The sequence below is a fragment of the Vipera ursinii genome (assembly GCF_947247035.1).
Source record: "Vipera ursinii genome assembly, chromosome: 7".
Taxonomy (NCBI): domain Eukaryota; kingdom Metazoa; phylum Chordata; class Lepidosauria; order Squamata; family Viperidae; genus Vipera; species Vipera ursinii.
The window spans coordinates 59,930,509-59,953,946 of record NC_139521.1 but is presented as its reverse complement, the minus strand read 5'-3'; the positions used below and the strand labels follow the sequence as shown (position 1 = coordinate 59,953,946).

The following is a 23,438-nucleotide window of genomic DNA, read 5'->3' as shown; positions in this document are numbered from 1 at the left end:
CCGTTCAACTTCCAACAACTCTTGGCAGCTCCCAAGTAAAAACATTTTAAAATAATAAAAAAGCCTCCACATTGCCATAATCTCTAGTTAGTACAAAGTTAAATACATATTTCTAGAAATTTAACCCCATTTAATATTTATATGTAGCTGTTTACAAATCTGAAAGAAGGACACAATACCTGACCTCCTATTTTGTCCTTAATAACAACTTGGCAAAAGTAGGTTATAGGGACACGGTGGCTCAGTGGGTTAGCACGCTGAGCTTGTCGATCAGAAGGTCGGCAGTTTGGCGGGTCGAATCCCGAGTGCCGCGTAACAGAGTGAGCGCCTGTTACTCGTCCCAGCTTCCGCCAACCTAGCAGTTCGAAAGCACGTAAAAATGCAAGTAGAAAAATAGGGACCACTACGGTGGGAAGGTAACAGCATTCTGTGTGCCTTTGGCGTCTAGTCATGCTGGCCACTTGACCACGGAGACGTCCTCGGACAAGTGCTGGCTCTTTGGCTTTGAAACGGAGATGAGCACCGGCCCCTAGAGTTGGAAACGACTAGCACACATGTGCAGGGGAACCTTTACCTTTACCTTTAAAAGTAGGTTGAGCTGAGAGAAACTGACTGGCCCAAAGTCACCCAGATTGCTTTTGTGACTAAGGGAGGCTTAAGGGAGGCTTAAAACTCTGTCTCCTGGTTTTTGGGCCAACACCTTAACCACTATACCAATTGGCTCTCTATGGAATATAGGTCTAGTCAAGAATACGTTTCACCTCTTAATGAGTGTCTGGCTAGTACGAGAGGCCCAGGTGCCTTCTTAGGGGGAGGTCATAAGGTAGAACCCTGAAAAGGTTTCAGTAGGCTACAATGGAACACAGGGTGGACTTTACCTAGGAGTCTGGGAAGCTTTAACTCTACCATGACTGGGTTAATGATTCTTACTATGGGGTAGGTACCCAGGAACTTCAGTCCTAACTTCTTACTAGGCAACTTAAGTTGTAAATATTTTGTGAATAAATAAACTTTTTCCCTAACCTGGAATGATCTTTGGGGAGCCCTCTTTTTATCTGCCTACTTTTTATATGTCTCAGAAGCCTTTTTCAGAGCGATTTTCATGATTTTCCATACCTCCTCCCACCCCCTCAACCACTGGTCAAGCATTTGGGAAGTAACAGGTCCCTGAGGATATTCAGGTATTGGGTTGAACTCTTTTCCTGTGGCAACTTTAAAAGGCATAAAACCGGTGCTGCTGTGGACAGAGTTATTGTAAGCCACCTCTGTGAAAGGGAAGAGGTCAATCCAGTTCGTTTGCTGATAGTCCAAATAGCATCTGAGATACTGCTCCACCACTGAGTTCGCTGATTCAGCTGCCCCATTTGTAGACGGGTGAAAAGCTGATGACAGTTCTTGTGATAAGCCAATTAACCTGAGAAAACTCCTCCAGAACCTGGCTGTAAACTGCACCCCCCGCTTTGAGATTATTTGTTTTGGTGTGCAATGCAGTCTGTAGATGTGCTTCAGAAACATCTTGGTTAGTCATTGGGCCGACGGAAGTCCTTTGCAGGCGATGAAATGAAATGAAATGAAAATAGATCTATCACAGTCCAAATCATCATATTCCCCCTACTTTCAGGTAATTCTACTATAAAATCCATAGCAATTTCCTCCCATGGTTGAGAAGGCTCCGCCACTGGTTGTAATATTCCAGGGGGTTTTCCTGGAATTCTATTTATGGTGGTACACACAGCACAGCTCTTGACATAGTTCTCTACATCCTGTTTCAGACCTGGCCACCAAAATTGCGAATGAACCAGATGCAGTGTTTTTAAACATCCAAAGTGTCCAGCTTGTATCACATCATGACCGTGCTGGAGAGTGTTGAGGTGGAGGGTTTCATGCAAATACAACTTCCCCCCTTTGTAAGCCAAACCATTCCTGCATGTCAAGGAGGTTTGTTTTTTCTTGAGGAGTTCCTGTTTTAATTTCCTCACCCCAGGGGCTCTTCGTGGTGTTACTTCAGAAGCAGCTTGCAGTGTAGATATAATTGCTTCATTAACCTCTTCATGCTGGCCTTTTATTAAGGTAATCTGGATAAAGCGTCAGCTAAAAAGTTTCCTCCCCACCCCAGTATGTACTTCAGGGTGAAGTTAAATCAGTTAAAATATTGCGCCCACCGTACTTGTTTCAGGGACAGCTTGTGGGGAGTTTTCGGTGCCTCTAGGTTTTTGTGATCAGTCCCTACCTCGAAAGGCACCTTGCTCCCTTCTAATAGAGCCCAATGAATTGCGAAGGCTTCCTTCTCCCACATTGCCTACCTTCTCTCACAATCAATGAACTTTTTTGAGGTGTAGGCACAGGGCTGTAGGACTCCATCATGGTTCTTTTGCAATAGTAGAGCTCCGATGGCCATGTCGCTGGCATCAGCTTGAATCACAAAGGGTTTCCCTGGACAAGGATGCTTTAGGACTGGTTTGACCGCAAATAGTCTTTTCAAATTCTCAAAAGCAGTTTGACAGTTCATAGTCCATGCTAGCAGCTGGTCCGGTCACAGCTTCCCCCCCCCTTTGCCTGTTTTCAATGTCCGTGAGGGATAAAGCAATTTTGGCAAAGAAGGGCATGAACTGTTGGTAAAGGTTGGTGAATCCCAGAAAGCTCTGAAGCTGTTTACAAGTCTTTGGGGGTTGCCACTCAATTACGGCTTTCACTTTAGCAGGGTCCATTTCAATGTCCTCACTGGAAATTCTGTAGCCAAGATAATCTAGTCGGGTCTGATGGAACTCACACTTTGATAGTTTAACATATAGTTCGGCATTCAACAACTTCTTTAACACTTCTCACACTAGTTTTATGTGGTCAGCCATATTCGTGCTGTATATAAGGATATCATCAAGATACACCAAAACTCCTTTGTATAAATGATCATGTAGTACCTGGTTGATCAGCTGCATGAAGACAGCTGGAGCCCCACGTAATCCAAATGGCATGACTTTAAATTGATAGCTCCCGATAGGACAGTTAAAAGCTGTTTTCCATTCATCTCCTTCTCTTATTCTTACTCAGTAATATGCCTCTCTCAGGTCCAACTTAGTGAAATCACTCCCCTTCGCCAGGTGGGTTAGTAAGTCCTTCAGGAGGGGGAGGGGGTATTTTTTCTCTACACTCACAGCGTTTAACCCTTTATAGTCTACGCAGAGATGAAGTGACCCATCTTTTTTCTCTTTAAATAACACTAGAGCTCCCATCTGAGATTTGGCCCACTCAATAAATCCTCTTGCTAGGTTGTTGTTCACATACTGTTGCAGTTCCTCCATTTTGAGGGGGGTCATGGCATACATCTTCGGCCGTGGGAGTTTAGCTCCTGGTAACAGTTCAATGGTGCTATCATTGAGCCGGTGGGGAGGCAGGGTGTCATATTCTTTCTCACTAAACACCTCCACTAGATCCTGGTATTCGCTGGGGATGAGTGGTTCACCTGGTTGAGACAGGGAGGCTATCTTTGCTAACTTGGTGGACAGCCTAAACTCTCCAGTAATGTCAGCCGAATTAAGTAAGGGTTTGGGCTATATAGGTAATCTCACAGTCCTTATCCCCTTTTCCCACCAGATAAACGGCTTCCATTTGTCCAACCAGGCTAGCCTTAGAACAGACATGTCAAACACAAGGCCCGCAAAGTGGTTTCATGTGGCCTGCGAAACCATCCTGGAAACAGTGAGGGAACGGCCCCCACTGCCTTGGCCATAGCCCAGAGACCCTCCTTCTGCCAGAGACCCTTGGATCTGTCCCACTCCTGCCCAGGCCCCCATAGGCACCCCTGATGCGAACGATGTATAGCTGGCCATGCCCACCCAGTAGGCCATACGCACTCTAGCCATGCCCACCCAGTAGGCCACGCCCACCCTGGCCATACCCACCTGGCCCCGAGGGCAACTGCAATGCTGATGTGGCCCTCAATGAAATTGAGTTTGACACCCCTGCCTTAGAATCACTGCCTCAGTCATCTTCAGAGCCACCATGAAACAGATGAACTACCAATGTTCACCTATTTCTAAGCGTACTGGCTCTGTCAATTGTGTGACCAAAGTTTTTCCCATTAAGGAGCCATCAGTTTGCTCAAATCTCATGGATTTGGAGAGCTCGTATACCCAGTTTATGGGCAAGTGGCAACTAATAATGCACTAGGAGTACTCTGAGTCCAATAGCACTTTCGAATCTATTCATGCACCTGTCTTGGGGACTATGAGTTTGGCTGAGAAAGAAAAAGGTGGAATGGGTCGACTCACCATCGGATCGTTCTCCCCCTCATCGTCGCTGTTGTAGGAGGGCAGAGCGGTAGCAGATCCAGCTTGGGCCTCGGCACTCTCCTGCGTGGTCAATGTAACCTGGCCAACGGGTTTTTGTGTGATCCAGTTTGACTTCTCTCTTGCTGGCTGCTGAACTGGTTTCTTCCTCGCTGGTGGTCCCAATCTGCTCTGCTGCTAGGGGTATGGGATGGGACCGGGCAGCTCGCTGCTCAGTGTCCCTGTTGCCCATATATGAAGCATTTGATTGGTGGACCAGCAGGTGGTCTGGGGGGCTCTGCAGCTGCAATGGCTGGAGGCTTACAGGGAGGTGGTTGTCTGGTCTGTTCTGGCTTCTTCCCAGCTTCCTGAGGTGGTGGTTTCTTATAACAAGCCAGCTCAAAGTCCAATCTTACTGCTGCCTGGTACCACTCCTGCAATAAGTTGGGGACAGCTCAATAGACACAGGCCTGGGAAAGGTGATTGTCTATCCCACTGTGGCACTCCCACCTATGGCTGACCTTCCAGTGGCGGTGGCTATGGCATCATTAATTGTGGCAGGGCCCCCAACAGTTGCAGTGCTCTCACCTGTTGCTGCCCAGCGAAAAAGCTTGTGCAACTGTTGTATTATATCATGTTGCAGGCTCACATCTGAGTCTTCCCCCTGCAGAGTTTTCGGGCTTGGGTGGTGCCGACAGTGAAGCCCTGGGCTGTGTGACCGATGGTAGTGACGGTCAGGGCTTCTAGAGGAGTGACGTCATGGGCCTCCGTGTTCAGAGGGGCATTCAGGGCTGTCCCACCTTGCAGGGCTGGAGGTTAATGCTGGTGGTTTTGAAGATGGGGAAGCCACTTGTGCTCCATAGGTGGGGCTGGGGCTTCTCTTCAGCGTGGACTGACGTCTGCTCCACTGATCATCATGATCACTTGCATGGGAAGAGTGAAAGGGTTGCTCTCCACTCTTCATCTCTAGTCCCTCGAACCTCTCCACCAACTTCTCCACTGGTGCCCAATCTCCACAACCTTCATGTTGTCCTGGGTGCCATCTTAAAAAAAGTTCCTGACTAATAGCTATTCAGCCTCTGCTTCAATATAGTTATATAACTCTGGATAATTGGTTCTGCTATCAAACATCTTATTTAGATTTTTCTTCTCACATTCAACTGAAAGACTTTTAGTGTTACTAGAAGGACACATTTCTGCCTCCACCTGGGACTCTCAAGTATATGAGGAAGGCTAGCATAATGAATATAGAGGACGTCCTTGAAGAAAATATGGAAAAAAACATTACAAAGGCAACAATCACATAAGTGAGGCTTGAACCCAGACCAAGAAAGTGGTTTAGGAAATTACCTCAAATACAACCCCCACCCCAATTCAGATGAAAATAAACGGGGAAGGAAGGAAAGCACATTCAGACTTACAAGGTTTTGTTATTATAGCTATTCCAATAAATCTGTGTACAGTGCATTACAATAGTCAAACTCAATGGTGATTAACTGTAAATCATCAAGACTTTGTAAGCATAAGAAAGTTAGATGATATTATAAGATGGAGGTCAATCAGTACAGTATGTTATGTCATTCAGAGGTCAGTTCTATCCTACAAAGTACAAAATAATTGTATCTCTCCTCTACTGTGTCTCATATACTAGAGGAAAGAATTCCAGAAAATTCTGTAGCAAAACTCTAACCTGCTATCCCATATATAAATATCCCCCATATAAATAGATCACATATATCAAAGCACACAACATAAAAGGTAATTATTTTTTCTCCATCTGTTTCTGTCAACAGGAATAGGAATATACAAGTGAAAATTTGGTGATATGATATTCAGCAAAATGAGCAAATACCCCAAAGAAGACAGAAGATGATTAATTGAAGAATAGATAGTTACTTGGATTCTCAAAATACTGTTCCTTCAACCTTCATTCTGTATTAATAACAAACTTCAAGTACACCTTTGTGGGAATGCTGCATATAAGCATGGGAATGAAGAATAAGTACAAAGGAAAAGTCTAGCTTTATAAAATATCTGCCTCATTGTTCCATCCTTATATACTTATTTGTTATACTGCCATTTGCTAATATCAAGTGAAACTAAGTGAACAACTTTCTCATGTAAAACAAAAGGTAATAACCAGATAATCCTCGACTTACAACCACAATTTCCATTGTTAAGCAGGGCAATTGTTAAGTGAGCTTTGCTCCATTTTACAATCTTTTGGACATAGTTATTAAGCAAATCACTGCAATTGTTAAGTGAATCATGCGGTCATTAAGCCAATCCGACTTCCCCCATTGACTTTGTCAGAAGCTGGCTGGGAAGGTTACAAATCATCTTTAAATGACCCCAGGCCAGTGCAACTAACTGTGGGGATGCTGTAATGCAGGCGTGTCAAACTGCCGGCCCACGGGCTGGATGCATCACGCTGAAACCGCGCCCACCCCATTGCCGGCAATGGGGAAAAAGTTGCGATACATTGGTGATGTCATGTGTTGAGTTAGACATGCCTGCTGTAATGGTTGTTAAGTGTGAAAAACCATCATAAGTGTTGTTGTAACTGAATGGTCACTAAACAAATGATTGTAAATTGAGGACCACCTGTGCCATCCTTTATATTATGTTAAGAAAGACCCAGCTGACAGCAGTATTTCAATAAAAATAAGTCTTCATCAAGAATTAACAAAGGCTATGGGATTATTTCCCTAATTTAGGAGCCTCTGAAACTGAAATGATGAAAAACCATAATGGGAACATTATATATACTATCTTGAGCTCACAAATAAAAAGCAATAAAATTTTAATGAACAAATAATAAAATAACCTCGCAGTTGTCAAGATTGTAATTTAACACACCACCTAAAGATTTCGTTATTCTATTATCCATGGCATCGATGGATAGATTATTATAGAGTCTATAATAATAATAATTTATATACCATCCATTTCCCAACAACTTTGGACAATTTACAAATTGTTAAAACATTTAAAAGCAAGTAGCATTTTAAGAAATACAAACAAACAAAAAAAGATACAGAGAAAACAAACACAGATGGGAACAGGAAAAAGAAAGAAAAGGGGCATCAATCATCCTTAACAAAAGCCTGGGTGGAGAGTCACATCTTGAGGACTCTTCAACATAGCAACAGGGCAGAAGCCATTTAAATTTCAGGGGGAACCTCACTGCAGAGGATAGACCATGCTACAGAGAAGGCGTGCTTCTCTGTAGCAAAGAGGGGGGGAAATGAGCCATGTGAACAAAACAAGAAAAGCCTATTTACTCGTCTTATAATGCTTACACAATAATGCTATTAAATTAACAGCAGCAAGACTTTTAGTAGGTCAATATTGGAAGAAGGAGGAACTGCCGACTATAGAAGAATGGACTTTAAAAGTTTCTGACCTGGCGGAAATGGCAAAGATATCGGCGTACTTGAAAGACCATTCGCAACAACGTTATATTACGGAGTGGAAAAAATGGATTGATTACATCCAGAATAAATATGGGACTAAAAAGTTTCATTTAGCATTTGCATAAGTTTTGATGTGATACTAGTATTGCTTGTAGTCATTTTATACGAGCTAGAGTGCGATAGACTCAATAGTTTATTTCTGTTAGCATATGGTTGTTTATGATTGTTTTTACTTTTATACCTTGTATTTAGCTCTGGGAAGTCGGGGACGGGGAGGGGGGAAGGGGAGGGGAGGAGGGTCGGGGAGGGTTGGGTAGGGGGTGGGGGGAGGGGTTGTTAAAGATAAAATGTATTGAAAAACTTTTCAATAAAAAAAAATGCTATTAAATCTCAGTACTTGGCAAGTGAAGTTATTGTTTGAGATACTTGAGCAATATGGACCTGACAGATAAATAGATGGAACAGCAGGGACAGTATGAGAGCTTAAAGAATTAGACCAAAAAAAAAAAAGGGATACTCCGTGAGCTGTAGGAATGACTCATCAAACTGAAAACTATCCTCTTAAGGTTATATTTCAAAAATAAGACTGAAAATTGTGACTTTTTTCCTATTTGGAAGAAATACAATAAAAGCATTTCTCCTGCTGTTTCTTCAATTCTTCCATGACTTTATTTATTTATTTATTTATTTAGTTATATTTATATACCGCCCTATTCCCTGAGGACTCAGGGCGGTTTACAGGGAATTAAAAATCCAAAATACAAAAATTAAGAACAAATTAAAAAGTATTAAATTAACCCTGTAGTCAGTTAAAAAAAACCCAAATTAAAAATTCTTCCTCAGTCTGGGCCCGAGAGCTGAAAAAGCCAGGTCTTCAGGCCCCGGCGGAATGATCGGAGGTCGGGGGCAGTCCTCAGCTCCACCGGCAGCTGGTTCCAGAGGGCAGGCGCTCCCACTGAGAAGGCCCTATCCCTGGGTGTCACCCGCCGGCAATCTCTCACCGGCGGAACCCTGAGCAGACCCTCCCTGTGGGAGCGCACTGGGCGAAGGGCGTTTGATGCCGGCAGCAGGTGTTCCCTCAAATATCCCGGACCCAGGCCATGTAGGGCTTTATAGGTGATAACCAGCACCTTGAATTTCACCCGGAGGGCAACCGGAAGCCAATGCAGCTCGCGGAGTAGAGGTGTTACATGGGAGTATCGGGAAACCCCCATTACAACTCGCGCGGCCGCATTCTGCACCAGTTGAAGCCTCCGAGTGGTCTTCAAGGGCAGCCCCATGTAGAGAGCGTTACAGTAGTCCAAACGGGAGGTCACAAGCGCATGAGTGACTGTGCGTAGGGCGTCCCGGTCAAAAGTCATATACTAAAGAATGTGTTATAATAATGTAACAAAAATATATCATACTTTGCTTAAGTCTATGCAAATTCATCTTCTAAAAGCCCTGCTTTGTAGAAGCTCACCAGTTATTTTTATTCCACAGCTCATGCTCCTTTTTTTAAACGTAGGCTGTTTCGAATGGGAACCTTCCATCCCGTCATAAATAATTTTCTACATATTGCAAATGACTATGTTCAGTTAGCGTTACCTTTTTTTCTTCCTGTAATACTATTTCTTCATGATACCGTGGAATATAGAGAACACATTTTTTCTTGTCTTCCTTCTTGATGTTGACATTTTCACAATGCACTGCACTTTCCCTTTAGAAAATTTGAGGAGATTTATGAGTTGCCTTTTAAATGCCTGAGCTCCTAAAACATGCACAAAATGCTTTTCCCCTTTTCCCCCCAAGAGGAACATTAAAAACAGCTGCTTTTGCAAGAACAAATGAAAAGCCAGTTTGCTCACTAATAGCATAGCCTCCACTTATATAATGGAATAAGATCTATTTTTCATTTTCAAGTTTTCTTCTCGCAGGTAAATTACCAATCAAACTACAGTAGAGGCAGAGGAGGCCTAGAAAGCTGTGTAACTATTACATGCAGAAAAGTCATGTTTCTTGCAATAACTTAGCAATGGTTAGTTTATGTATTCATATCCTGCCTTTACTATTGTTACAAATAATTCAAAGTGGCAAACAAATCCAATTTCTTATTTTTCCCACAACAACCACAACCTGTGAGGTGAATTAGGCTGAGAGAGAATGACTGGCACAAGGTCACCCAGCTGGCTTTCATGGCTAAGGCAGGATTAGAACTCATGGTCTCACCGTTTCTAGCCTGATGCCTTAACCACTAGACCAGGGGTAGGCAACCTTGGCTCTTTTATGACTCGTGGAATTCAAGTCCACGAGTCATAAAAGAGCCAAGGTTGTCTACCCCTGCACTAGACCAAACTGGCACTTTACAAATACCGGAGTATTTTTTAGCATTCTTCTTAACATTTAAAAGCTTCTTCATGTTTTAGCTGCTTTACTCTTAGGTCATATTACTTTCCAAAACCACGGGAAAATATGTTTTGAAAAAAGTATAACTAATTGTTCAAGGCAAGATTTCTGTCTTCTAAGTTTCCTTTTTTTATTTATAGCATGCTTTAAAAAAAAGATTAATTTGGAACAGATGTTTAGATACTTGAATAAAATGAAGCCATTTGGCTGGAGTCAGACAGCATCAAAATGAAATTAATAAAATAATAATTAATTAATTTAGTAATTAATGCCTTATAAAACTATGGAAATTTAAACTGTTAACTATTTGTTTTTATTATTACTAATCTGTTTGTGATTTGTATCTTTAATGCATCACTGTTTCAAAAACTTTTAGTATTCTTCGTGTGGCATCCTGCAGTTTAATTGAAGGAATAAAAAGAACATACAAGAAGATAGAAGTTTAAATCAACCCTATCCTCATTTCATTTTCCTTCTATTCTCTATAAAAAGTATTCTATCTTTAGCCAAAGTAAGTAAGACTATAAGAAAAATAGCTCAAAGATGGCCATGATAGAAGAATCAGCATATTTCAACACAGAGATATCTTGTCTTTGCATGCAGGTTGACCTTCAGAACTTAAATGAATCAAGAAAAATCATTCTTTAAATTCTAACTAGAAAGAGTTTCATACACATACTGAAAAACAAATATGGTCTAGGGACTCGTAAGGAGATAACTATCAGTGAGTAACACTGATCATAAAGAAACAGATGGGCTGACAAGTTAACATTATTTACAGGCAACATGAATAAGCAACAAATTTTCTGCCTTCAGTCATTTCTCAGAACATGCTACTTAGCACTGCACTAAATTGACAGTATAGTAGGTGATAATAACGAAGGTTTGGCTTCTTTGAAACAAACCATAGTTAATATTAAGATAACTGGAGATGAGAGAGATGATGCAGCCATTGAGAACCATTTAATTGCATGGCATGAAAGAACAGAGAGGGGAAAGGTAAGTTTGGGAGCTGCTATATCTTCAAGTAGATGAGGGGTATCTCTCTCTCTCTCTCTCTCTCTCTCTCTCTCTCTCTCTCTCTCTCTCTCTCTCTCTCTCTCCCCCCCCCCCAGTGGTGGAATTCAAATATGTGAACAACCGGTTCTCTGTGTGGATGCCGCTTCCGGAAGTCCATTCTGGGCCTGGGCAACAAAAAATTAGCTACTGGTTCTGCAAAGTGGTGTGAAGTGGCTGAATCCCACCACTGGACAAGATAAAAACATAATGGAGATAAGAGTCATTCTTGTTCAACTTAGGAAAAGAAGTTATAATGTTAAGATTAGTTCAACAACAGAACCAATTTCTGAGGGAAGTGATGAGCTTGTTTCCCCTATATTACTTTGACTTTATGAGTCTGTGAACTATATAATTAGAATTATTCAACATTATTCTAGTTTCACTTTTCATTATCCTGGTTTTGGAATATGGCCTTCAAACAACCCTCAAAACCCAAGTGTGTCCTTCCTGTCTTCCCCTTTCCCCCCCACCAGAATTACACAGCATTTGTTGATTACAATGTTACAAGGGGCAAATATGATTCAAAGTACTGGTTGAATTACATACGGAATTATATCATAGTGTGCAGGTCCAGGGCCCTCTTGTGGCTTAAATTCAAGACGCTTTTCTGTCAAATTGCCAAAATGCACCCCTTTATATTTCAAAGTTGGATAAGCTTCATTCTGAAAGAAAATGAATACAGAGTTTATTCTCATTTTTTTCACAAGACATAAGCAAAGTTTGAGCTACAATTTCATACTATAAGTTCAGTAATTGTAGCCAATATTAAAGTTAATATACTGTATAATTCAGACATAAATGAATAATCCATAGCACTGCCAAAATCTCAAAATCTGATTTTATGTACCTGAAAAAATCAAAAACACACATTTAGAAATTCATATCCTGCAACTACTATATTTTTCTTCTCAGCAAATTGAGTTGATGCTTATATAAAACTAATCACTATTACAACCACAGATATGGTACAATTACATTTATAATAAATAAAGCAGAAAATATCTGACAACAGTTTTTCCCTTGGATCAGTGAATTGGTTGAATAAATCTGAACATAGATAAGCAGACAACTGCTTTCTATGTACATGACAATGTTACATATGAAGTAGTTTGTAACCTGCAAAAGTAGAAAAAGAACACAAAAGTACAATAGTATTATAGGAATGGAATTAGAGCACCATCCAGTGGTTTCTAAAAGGTATATTCACAAATCTAAGACATTTCCAAATAAGCAGTAAATATTAACAAGGTGTATTAAAACTCTTACAGTCCATTCATATACAAATAGTCCTACATATATTATTCTCACTGAATGAAATTATCATGACACCTTTCTATTTCACCTTGCTTTACTCAAATCTGAAAAGAAAACAAGACTCAGAATTGTAACTGGTCACCAAATAGGCAATTCTAATGTTGTCTGTTCAAAAATAAGTCCCACTGAGTATTGTGATTCAGCGTCAGCCTGTGGTTTCAGCAGCTGAGTCGGACGATTCTGAAGAGGAGGAGGAGGAGGAGTTTGGAGAGCCTTTGGTGTCAGAGGAAGGTTCTGATGCACCGCAGAACTCTCAGCCTGGCCCCTCCCATCTTGTTCCTCCTCAGACCCAGCTGTGTGAGCATGAAGGATTGGAAGAAGATGATCCACAGCTGGCTCTATTCAGGGATGCTAGGAGCAGGAGGCAATCTAGCAAAACTGAGCAAAGGAAAGCAATGAGGCAACTCGGGAGAAGGCCATGAGAAGACATGCCTTGGGTCTGCTGTTAAAAGGGGAATGTGTGGGAGGTGCTGGTTGCTGAAGGCAACCGTTTGAAGAGCTTCTGCGAGAGTCCTGGTCTGTTATTGTTTAACTCTTGTTTAACCTTTTTGGTTTAAGTCTTGTTTGAACTTTTCATTTAACTTTTGTAAATAAATTTGGTTGGGATAGTTCCAGCCTGTTGATTATAAAAAAGGGTTGTCCCTGACATTCAAACAGGGCCAGTCGTAGGCTGGAACAGAACACTGAGTTTAAAGGAACCTTATTTCCAAATGAATACAAAGCTTGATGTGTCCTATGTTCATGAAGCCATTTCAGCAAGTGGTGCTTACAAAGAAACTTGCTCAAGAGTTCTCATATCACTGTATCATTTTGTCTTCTGTTCCTAATAGGATTTTATCTAATTCTGTGTGCTCTAATTTTATCCCGGGTTCTTTTTTGTCTTTTCTGTATCTGTATTTGCAAGTAGGCCCACGATAAAAAAGATACATCAATATTTATTAGAACAAGATATGTTAGCAGAACAGGTTAAAGTTACAATGCTAATCTGGAGCAAAAATTTTGGCTATACCATTGATCTAGACCAGGGGTGTCAAACTCAATTTCATTGAGGGCCGCATCAGCACTGCGGTTGCCCTCAGGGGGCCGGGTGGGTATGACCAGGGTGGGCATGGCCTACTGGGTGGGCGTGGCTAGAGTGCGTATGGCCCACTGGGTGAGCATGGCCAGCTCTACATCGTTCGCATCAAGGGTGCCTATGGGGGCCTGGGCAGGAGTGGGACAGATCTGAGGGTCTCTGGCAGAAGGAGGGTCTCTGGGCCAGGGCCAAGGCAGTGGGGGCCGTTCCCTCACTGTTTCCAGGATGGCTTCGCAGGCCACATGAAACCAATTCACGGGCCGGATCCGGCCCCCAGGCCTTGTGTTTGACATGTCTGATCTAGACAATTGGCAATCACTATGCTGTCCCATAGAACAGGAGGCTAACGCTAGCCACCACCTATAAAGAAAATTTATACAAGATGTTTTATAGGTGGCAACTTCCCCCCACAAGGCTAGCAAAAATGGATAAACAAAACCTCACTGACATGCTGGAAATGTAGAAAGTTACCCAGGACCTATTATCACATGTGGTGGGAATGTCTAAAAGCTCAAAATTTTTGGCACCTGATAAAAAATTGGCTTGAAGAGATAACATTACAAAAAATTGAACTAAAACCCAAAACCTTCCTACTAGGGATTATTAGCAATAAATTCAACGAAGGATCTTTATACTTAATTCTGCATATTTTGACTGCAGCAAAATTGGCTTACGCTCAAAAATGGAAAAGGAAAGAAACCCCTACTGAAGAAGAATTAATAAGCAAAATCCTATCCTGTGCTGAAATGGATAGGTTAACATTAGAGATCAAAAACAAAACCGAAACGGACTATTATAAAATCTGGAACAATGTGTACAAATGGCTAGAGTTAAGGAGGAACACTGGGATGAATGATGATGATGATGTTTTCTACATGTAAGAAGCTTTTTATTATGAATGTAGAAAAAATACATCTCAATAATTCACTCATTCAGTACAACTATATAACAATTACAAAACCGTGTCTAAATGAAAAAAACATGAATAGAGGTACAAGGCTTTTTGAAAAATAAGTTATTTAAAATAAAGTTATATTTCCTTCCGCATTTTGAATTACTGAAATCTATTTCATCAATTCAGAACTTCTCCACTATGCTCTGCAACTCATTTAGATCAAGCATTGATCATCTTATGTTTGTACTTCAGATAGGCCGATCACTTAAATGGCACCCCTCCATGGATCCAGCCTTAATAGTTTCCTCACCAATAGCTTAATCAAGCAGTTTAATAACTATATCTTTGTAAATCTCAGTACTACTTTGCTTCTTCCAATGGTAATTGGAAATAAAATATAGGTATGTTGCAAAAATATTGTGGAAGTGTATTTGAAAAACTAGCCCTAATCAAAAGAAATTAAAAGAACAATTGAGTATATTCTTTTGACTTTTAGTACTAAATTATCAGAATCATCTTTTGGTATTAGGAGAATAAACAGAAATGCAGAATGATAGTAATACTGGTTTAGTGGTACTGAAACATTTGCTTCCATAAATTACACATGATACACCATCTTTGCTGCAAGCTTTGGCAATGTAAAAATAACTGAGTCACACTTAATTAGCATCCTCTGCATGTGTACTATTAGTATGTAATTACCTATATTCATTTCCTTCTTTATTATTCCCCCCAAACTTTACATATTTGTACTACTTATATTTATGATTGTACTTATGGTTCAAATGAATGAAAATTTAAGAAAGCATACACCAAAATATCTGTATTAGCGCTACAGTCCCACTATTCTTTTATCTAGTATCTTTTTGCTACAGTAGAAGTTTAACAGCAGTTCTCTGGCAGAGCTAACTATATACTATCAAAGATTTTTTTAAAATCACATAGATTATGTGCTATTTGTTTTTTTTGTGCATTTATTTGCTGCAAAATGTTGGTTCAACTTTTGCTGAAAAAGGGTTGATGTTAAAGAGATGATTCTGTAGGTTTTTCTGCAGTTACGAAAATATGTGTTTTGTTTCATTACAAACCTAAAAACCCAATAACTAAATTTGGTATATATGAAAGAACATTTCAGTCAATATCTCTTTAATATTTACAAAAAGCATTTTTAGCAATTGAGTTCTGAAAGCAGTTTGAAGAGGCACTCTGACTGCAAGCTATTCTTTCTCAGACTCAATAAATTGAATACAATTATTTCCTTGCCTATATCTAGGTTAACCTTAGCATTAAAAATAATATAAAAGTGACTGATACTTAACTCACTAACCTGTGCATTAGTCACATAAAATCCTAATCCCTAATGGACTTTTTTTAAAAAAAAAAAACCTTTTAAAAACAGAATAAATGGATGCCCTCTTAAGTCTAAATCATCATCCTCTTTTGCCAAGAAATGTTGACAATACCAACTTCAAGGTCGCTGTCATCTTGCTATGTCATTAGGAAATAAAATATGGTTTAATTGAAGCAAACTCAGCAAGGAGGTGCATTATTTTAAGTGAACATTACAATATAACTTGAAGAATTACTAATCGACACTCCTGTTGACAATAAAAATGGATGAAGGTGCTTTAGAACTTTTTCCCAAGACTTTCCAGTAATTAAATATGGAAATAGATTCCATGAAGAATTAAAAGTCCCAAAGTGCATTAATTCTACCACTAATGGACTGTCTTTCAGTGCTGCAGCAGCAGCACAGATATTTCCCAGCATGTTCCCAACATTAGATAATTTATCAGTGTCAGCATTCCTAGCATGAATATGTAAGATAGACTACACAGATTTCAGATTACATCACATACTGCCTCAGATGGAAATAAGCATTTATCATATTTCAAAATGCTTGGAAAGGAAATTTTCAGGAACATGAAATGTCTTCTATTATTAAAAGCATCCAGCTGCAAGCACTTCAAATCATTGTCATAACTGCATATGCAGTTCTCCAAAACAAAAAAAGGTGCATTGTGTAGAATATAATGTTAATAAGGAAAATTGAAACAGGTCTCCTACAATCATTCTTTAACTACGTAGGTATTAAATTTATATAACTGCCAGGCTCACAAAAATGATTGTGGATGTAGTCTTCCAATATGGTAAAAAACTTACACTGTATGCTTTTCTCTTAATACTGGTTTGAAAAACTCATAACAGTATGATATCCACTGTCTACAATAAAAGAATAAATCAAAGTATTATATGATAATATACTAGATTTGCTACATGAGGTTAACTTCACCTCCATGACCTATTTGTATTTTTTTCCTTGGACCAGAACAGTTGCAAACAACCTTGTGAAATAGGATGAGGTGATAGAAAGTCATTGCTCCAAATTAATTTATTGATCCCTATGGTTGATAAGGATTTAAGTATGCCTCTTCCTGGTCCAAGTAAAATTTATTGGGTTTTAGGCATATTAAACCCAACTGAAGTATAAATCAATGACTATCCCATTTATATTTTTTAACCAGTTTGCTGATCAATCTGTCCTAAAAGAGGGAGGAGGAGGAGGAGGAGGAATCCAGATACCATACCTATGTCTATTTTTGGTGTTAGGCAATAATTTGGAAGAAAATCAAGAAGTGAATTTTGTTGTTTAATTTCAATATCTATAACAACAACAAAATCATAGATGCTTTGCAGATTTTAGAGTTTTACCCTCCTTGAGCTTGTAACTAAAATCTAGCAGATTTGAGGAGAGCTTATGTTCTGATTTTTTTAAATAAAAAAACCAGCAACAATTCACCTGAATAAACTTACTCTGGAACAGATAACTAAGTGTATGTTCTATTTCTTCTCCTTTCTCATGGAACTCTATAGTATCTATTTAGGCTCTGTGGACCATTTTTATAATATTTAAGATTTTCAAGACAAAGCAGTTCCGTCCTTATCATAGCACCTATTTCCACTCCATATTTTGCAAACGCAATTCTTCTCATTCTGCAGTGAAATCAAGGAATGGCAATAAGCAAGATGAAACCTAGGTATATAGGTTCCAATCTGCAAGAATACTCAAAGATAACTATGAATTATTATAATAAACAAATCATTTTTGGAAACAAACCCAGGAACATAAATAATTCATAAAAGCAAAATAAAACATTGATGCATCAATAGAATCATCTATAGTTCATTTAATTCTTAATAAGATATCCTTAATCTTTTTAAAAGCTTAAAGACTTGGTTTTTCTTTTTTAATATCTAATATAGGCAATTTTCCATAGAAAAATGCTTCAGTGCCAAAATCATGCAGCTCAACTGAATGACTCTGCTGCCCTCTAATGCACTGCCTGAAAACTTATACGTAATTAAGAGGCTGGTTTTTCTTTGTAAGTAATAAATATTATTAAAAAGCATAAGGTTTAGTGAGCTGCAACTCACTTCATCATATGCACAGAGGACTAGATTGATGTGGGATTTAAACTAGGGCTACCTCTTGGGGAAGAAAGGAAGACAGTTTGGTTATGTAGTTGCAAGTTACAATTGTAATGCATTAAAACACCATTCTGCCTGTTCAGACCAGGGGTGTAAAACTGCTGGCCCGTGGCTCGGATGCATCATGGCGAAACCATGCCCACCCCATTGCAGGCAATGGAAAAAAGTCCCAATACATCACGACACGTCACGTAACGTTGCATGTTTTGACACCCCTGGTACAGACCTTCAAAGAGTGCTCAAAACTTTTGATTTATGGAAGTTAAACAATTTCTTGTTCAATGATACTGTGATATTCCTTTCTAAAATAATCACTTTGAGATTTGCCATATTATTTTAGAATTGGTTTCAATCCTGATGTCAAACTTCTGTACAGTAATTCTTTCATGAAAAATCTGTTACATATTGTTATGTATTGAGCTTTTGGGAATATACGCTGGAAAGCTAACGGTTCTCCAGCAACACAGATAGGACTTTCCAGTCCTGGCTGCAGTCAACTTGGCGGGAATGATGGGTTCAATCTGATTGGTTGTTGAGACTATGGAAGACTATATAAAGACTGCATGGTTACCCTTAATCCTCAGTACAGTTACAGTTATGAATAAAGCAACTATTCTTCTGTACTCATCTGCCTGGCGTCTTTCCTGCTCGTCCGAACCCGAAACATAACACATATTACACTGGAGGAAAAGCAGGAGAATATGCCCCTAAACTTGTGAGTATACCTGTTGGGGCCTGTAATGGTGTTGGTGTGAGAGCAAAGTAGACATCTGAATTTTATAGAGTCTGTTTCCCATGTTGGTATCATTGTCCTGCTATATCTTGTGGCTTTTGAGAATCTGCTTCAGATTGGGTGGTTGTCTGCAAATATGGACCTTCCACCAATATCTGAGAAAGGGCAGAGTCATCTTGTATGGGCTGTAGCTTATTAAGAATGGCTTAAGATCTAAGTTGTAGGCAACAACTAATTAAGTTCTGTTGGTGGTCAGTCTTTTAAGAGGTCCTCCCTTGGAACTGATTTGACAATAGACGACAAAAACAGAATAACAGAACACCACTACTTTTCACCTACAGCTCACAGAATTACAAGCAGTATTACATTGACATCATATTTATTTTAGTTAAGCACAAAGCTTGCATTATTGTTCTCTATTGTTAAAAGATGTAGCCTGTGAATGATTTTTGCAGTTGCCTCAGGACTTCCACAAAGCGCTGAATATGCAGTAAGCATACTTCCAAACTAAAATCTTTTGTTGAATTAAAAAAAACATGTAAATTTAAGATCTGAGAAAATATCAGACTAAAGCATATGCATTTAGTAAATAAATACGTAAAAAACTAAAAATGTTGAAGGCAATTATACAATGAAATACCTACAAACATTTTTTGAATTATTTTGTTATGCATAGAAATGATTAGCTCTATGAAAATAATTCAGTGAGCAAAGTGACTCTTCCAGATCCATTTCTCAAATCCATGAAATGGTTGCAGTTGCTTGGATATTTGTCATGGATGCTTCAAAGCCTCTGACTTTGACAAGTCTTCTGACCATTTATTTATGTACAGAGGGTATTTCTACAGAGATAGCTAGCAAAATGGTTCTGAATTTAAGTCAATCCTTCCTAAAAAGGAAAAGTAGGCAAGAAAGCACACATAAACACACACACAAACCCACACAGATAAAACTCCTATCTTCTCCACAGTGTCCACCTATACTTGCTAACTTTACTTGAAAATAATAATAAAGATTTCTACCACTAACCTACTATGAATTTGTACCAGGGATACATGGTTGTATGTGTATACTTAAATGTATATCTGTATCTATACTATGCCAGAAAAAAAACAATCCAAAAAAGGCTAAGACAAGGACAGAAAGTATATTAATATTAACTGAATTAATAATTACGATTAAAATTAATTGCCTGTAAAATATAGCACCACATTTATAAAATTAATTGATTGCAATCTGCATATATCAACCTTTCAAACTTATATCCGCAAACCACTCTCACACAGAAAAATGTACTATTCCATGCATGCAGAGACACACAGTCTTTCAGTAGAAGAGAAAAAACTAAAAATATCAAGATGGAAATTAGGAAGTGGTAGAAATATCAATAAGGAAAGAAAAGAAAAAAAATAGATGGGGGGACAAAATTGGATGAAGATGAGGAAAAGTATATCTGGCTAAGGCAGGTTTTTAAAAAGGGGAATCTTATTTAAGTTTTACAGGTGACCAATCAGTGTTCAAAGGCATCCAGTATGCTGCCACTTAGTCTTCCAGCCCATTTTTCTCTTTTTCAACAATAACCCCTATTCTCATAAAGAGCCTCCCTCCCAATCAAGGGTAAAAAGCCTTCATACCCACAAGTGCTATATATTATTAGGTCTGCCAAAATGTTTATTTTATGTTCTTGCTCTTTTATGCCGAGTTACCAATACTCAGGGTTAAAAAGAGCCCTAAGAAAAATAGTTATACTACAAAAATTTAAAGTCACTCCTCTAAAAAGAGAGGCACAATATGCCTACAGAACAATACATGACTCAGTACAAAGCCAAGGAACAAAAGCAAGAAGCCAAGAAACATTATAACGATTTATGTGCACTTCCTCCCATTTCTCTATTATGGATCCACAGAAGTACCTTATAGCAACATTTAAAGAACGTTATGCAAACAAACATGTTTGCATGTTCACATGTGGATTCCTTATATTCTTGTATGTATGCCGCATTGAGAGATCAGTTCCATAAACTAAACTAAATTAGTTTCCAAAAAATATAATATATATTATTAATATATACCATATAATATATATAGTGATGTCATCAGATGGGGCAACCAAGCAACTCGAAGTAATAAAGTTATATGGCCTAATAAAGCTTGTTATGTCTTATAGGCTGTAATGTAAGTTGTATTTTTATAAATTTTTAAATTTGCTAAAAAATTGCCAAAGTTTGAAAGTGCCAGGTGAGAAGGTTCTCATTCAGATGGCACATATAAATCTTCCCAATACTTCTACATTTTAATCTAATGCAGGCATGTCAAACTGCCAGCCTGCAGGACAGATGCGTCATGCCGAAACCGTGCTCACCCCATTGCCGGCAATAGGGAAAAAGTCGCAATACGTTGCAACACGTTACGTGATGTCACAAGTTTGACATACCTGAACTAATGTGTCATAGCACTCTATGAACTTTGCTTTATTGCTTCTGCCAAAACAACTTAAAGTAATGCTATACATAAATGGTCTCATGCCTGGCTACAACATCCGAGTCACATTTAAGCAAAAATGATCAAATGTCTATGCATAAGGTCAATAAAACTGATCAAGTGTCGACCAAAAAAAGTACAGGAAGTGCAACAACTCAAAGGCTTATATCTGAGACAAATATCTCAGATTTAATGAAGAGTTAACAATCTTACTGAGAACAAGTGGTATAGTCATCAGCTAAAAAAAAGTTGAATCAGTTGACTGGAACCGAAAAGATAGGGAGAATCCAATCTGGGAACTAAATCCTACAGTACAGATATTCCTCAACTTGCAAGGACAGTTGAGCCAAAAATTTCCATTGCTAAGCAACACAGTTGGTAAGTAAATTTTGCCACAGTTGTTAAATGATTCATTACAGCTATTAAGTTAGTAACATGGTTGTTAAGTGAATTCTGGCTTTCCCATTGATTTTGCTTGTCAGAAAGTTGCAAAAAGAGACCACATGACCTCAGGACATTGCAACCATCATAAATACGTGGCAGTTACCAAGTGTCCAAATTTGATCATGGCCCTGGGGATGCTGCAACAATCATAAGTGTGAAAAACAGTCATAACTCACTTTTTTCACTGCCATTGTAACTTCGAACAGTCACTAAACAAATGGTCAAGGACTATATGTATACAGATAATCCCCCAGGTACAAAAATTTATTTAGCGAATTTTCACAAAAATGAATTAATTCAGAAAGGGTACTTATGTTAGAAATTCAAAACCGTGAGGAAAAAAAAGTCCTGTGTAGCCATGTGACTTGAATTCCGTCTCGGCTGCAGCCGTGGCCATTTTGAACTCTGTCACTTGCCTGGGCCTTTCGGCTTACGAAGCAGGCAGGGCTTTTTGCTTTTGGGGGGGTGGCCCTGGTCACATAGGCAAACAAGAGCCAAGCTAGCGCCGAGTTTTTTCATTGGTGCTGGTAGAGAATCTGCTGCTGCTTGGGCTTCAGGACTAGAATGGCTTCTGTAAGTATTTTAAGTTGTTTTTGTTCTTGTTGTTACTCTAGAAACAAACAGTTTGCAAGCACTTTGGAAACTGCTCTTCTTCTTTCTAAGTACTTACTTACTATTGTAAGTAAGTAAGGGGGGCCTTCGCCCAGGTTCGCCTGGTGCGCCAGTTGCGGCCCTATCTTAGCCGGGATGATTTGTGCACGGTCACTCATGCGCTCGTGTCCTCTCGTCTGGACTACTGCAACGCTCTCTATATGGGGCTGCCCTTGAGGACCACCCGGAAGCTCCAACTGGTACAGAATGCAGCCGCGAGAGTTGTGTTGGGAGTCTCCCGATACTCCCACGTTACACCGCTGCTCCGTGAGCTGCATTGGTTGCCAGTTGTCTTCCGGGTGAGATTCAAGGTACTGGTAACGGTGTTCAAAGCCCTCCATGGCATGGGGCCGGAGTACCTTAGGGAACATCTGCTGCCGGCATCAAGCTCCCTGCGCCCTGTGCGTTCCCACAGAGAGGGCCTCCTCAGGATGCCACCGATCAGAGAATGTCGATTGGTGGCCCCCAGGGGGAGATCCTTCTCTGTGGGCGCTCCGGAGCTGTGGAACCAGCTACCGGTAGAGCTCCAGATGGCGCCCGATCTTCGCTCCTTTCGTCGCGATCTCAAGACCTTTCTGTTTGTACAAGCCGGCCTAGCCTGATGGGGATTGGTGGGGTTTTTTATTTTTGGTGGTTTAGTTTTTAACTTGGTGTTTTAGAATTCTATTTTAACTGTTTTAATATGGGCAACTATTTAATCTCTTTTTAACGTTTGTATTTAGTATTTTATTCTGCCCTGTGAACCGCCCTGAGTCCTCAGGGAGAAGGGCGGTATACAAATATTATTAAATTAAATTAAATTAAATTATTGTGTTTCTAGGTACAGTATTTGTAGAAATGCTAGCCAGTCTCCTCAAAAAGCATTCTGTAATGTTGTGCTTCCTTGCTTTTATTTTGGAGATTAGCAAATATTACTGTAGTTTGTAGGTTTTAAATTTAAATTGCCTCCAGACGTTGTGGTGCCCTATTACTGAAAGCTTATAAGAAGAGACTGGATAGGCATTTATCAGAAATACAGTACTCTCTTGTGAGAGCAGTGGGTTGGACTAGATGTTCTCAAGGTCCCATCTCTGTTACTGTTGCAAGTCAACAGTTCTGTAAACTCCTCCCCCATCACCCTCTGAGTGCCTGGCTGGAGACTTAAGCTAATTAGTGGCAACTGCAAAAATCTTTGCAAAAGGAGATGCAACCTGCTCTTAGGCATTTAGTTCCTGAGCAGAAGCAAACAGCT

The 23,438-nt window shown here is 39.6% G+C and overlaps 1 protein-coding gene across 1 annotated transcript in view; it reads right to left on the bottom strand.

The window, feature by feature from the left end:
• STPG2 (sperm tail PG-rich repeat containing 2) overlaps window positions 1-23,438 on the bottom strand; it is a gene marked incomplete at both ends in the record, with an annotated part of 198,585 nt that overhangs the window by 163,825 nt on the left and 11,322 nt on the right. Inside the window, 4 exons of the mRNA XM_083367062.1 lie at window positions 3,153-3,460; window positions 4,591-4,699; window positions 9,269-9,380; window positions 11,672-11,787. Of these exons, the coding sequence (XP_083223188.1) occupies window positions 3,153-3,460; window positions 4,591-4,699; window positions 9,269-9,380; window positions 11,672-11,787 (645 nt within the window). The remainder of the gene's footprint in view (window positions 1-3,152; window positions 3,461-4,590; window positions 4,700-9,268; window positions 9,381-11,671; window positions 11,788-23,438) is intronic.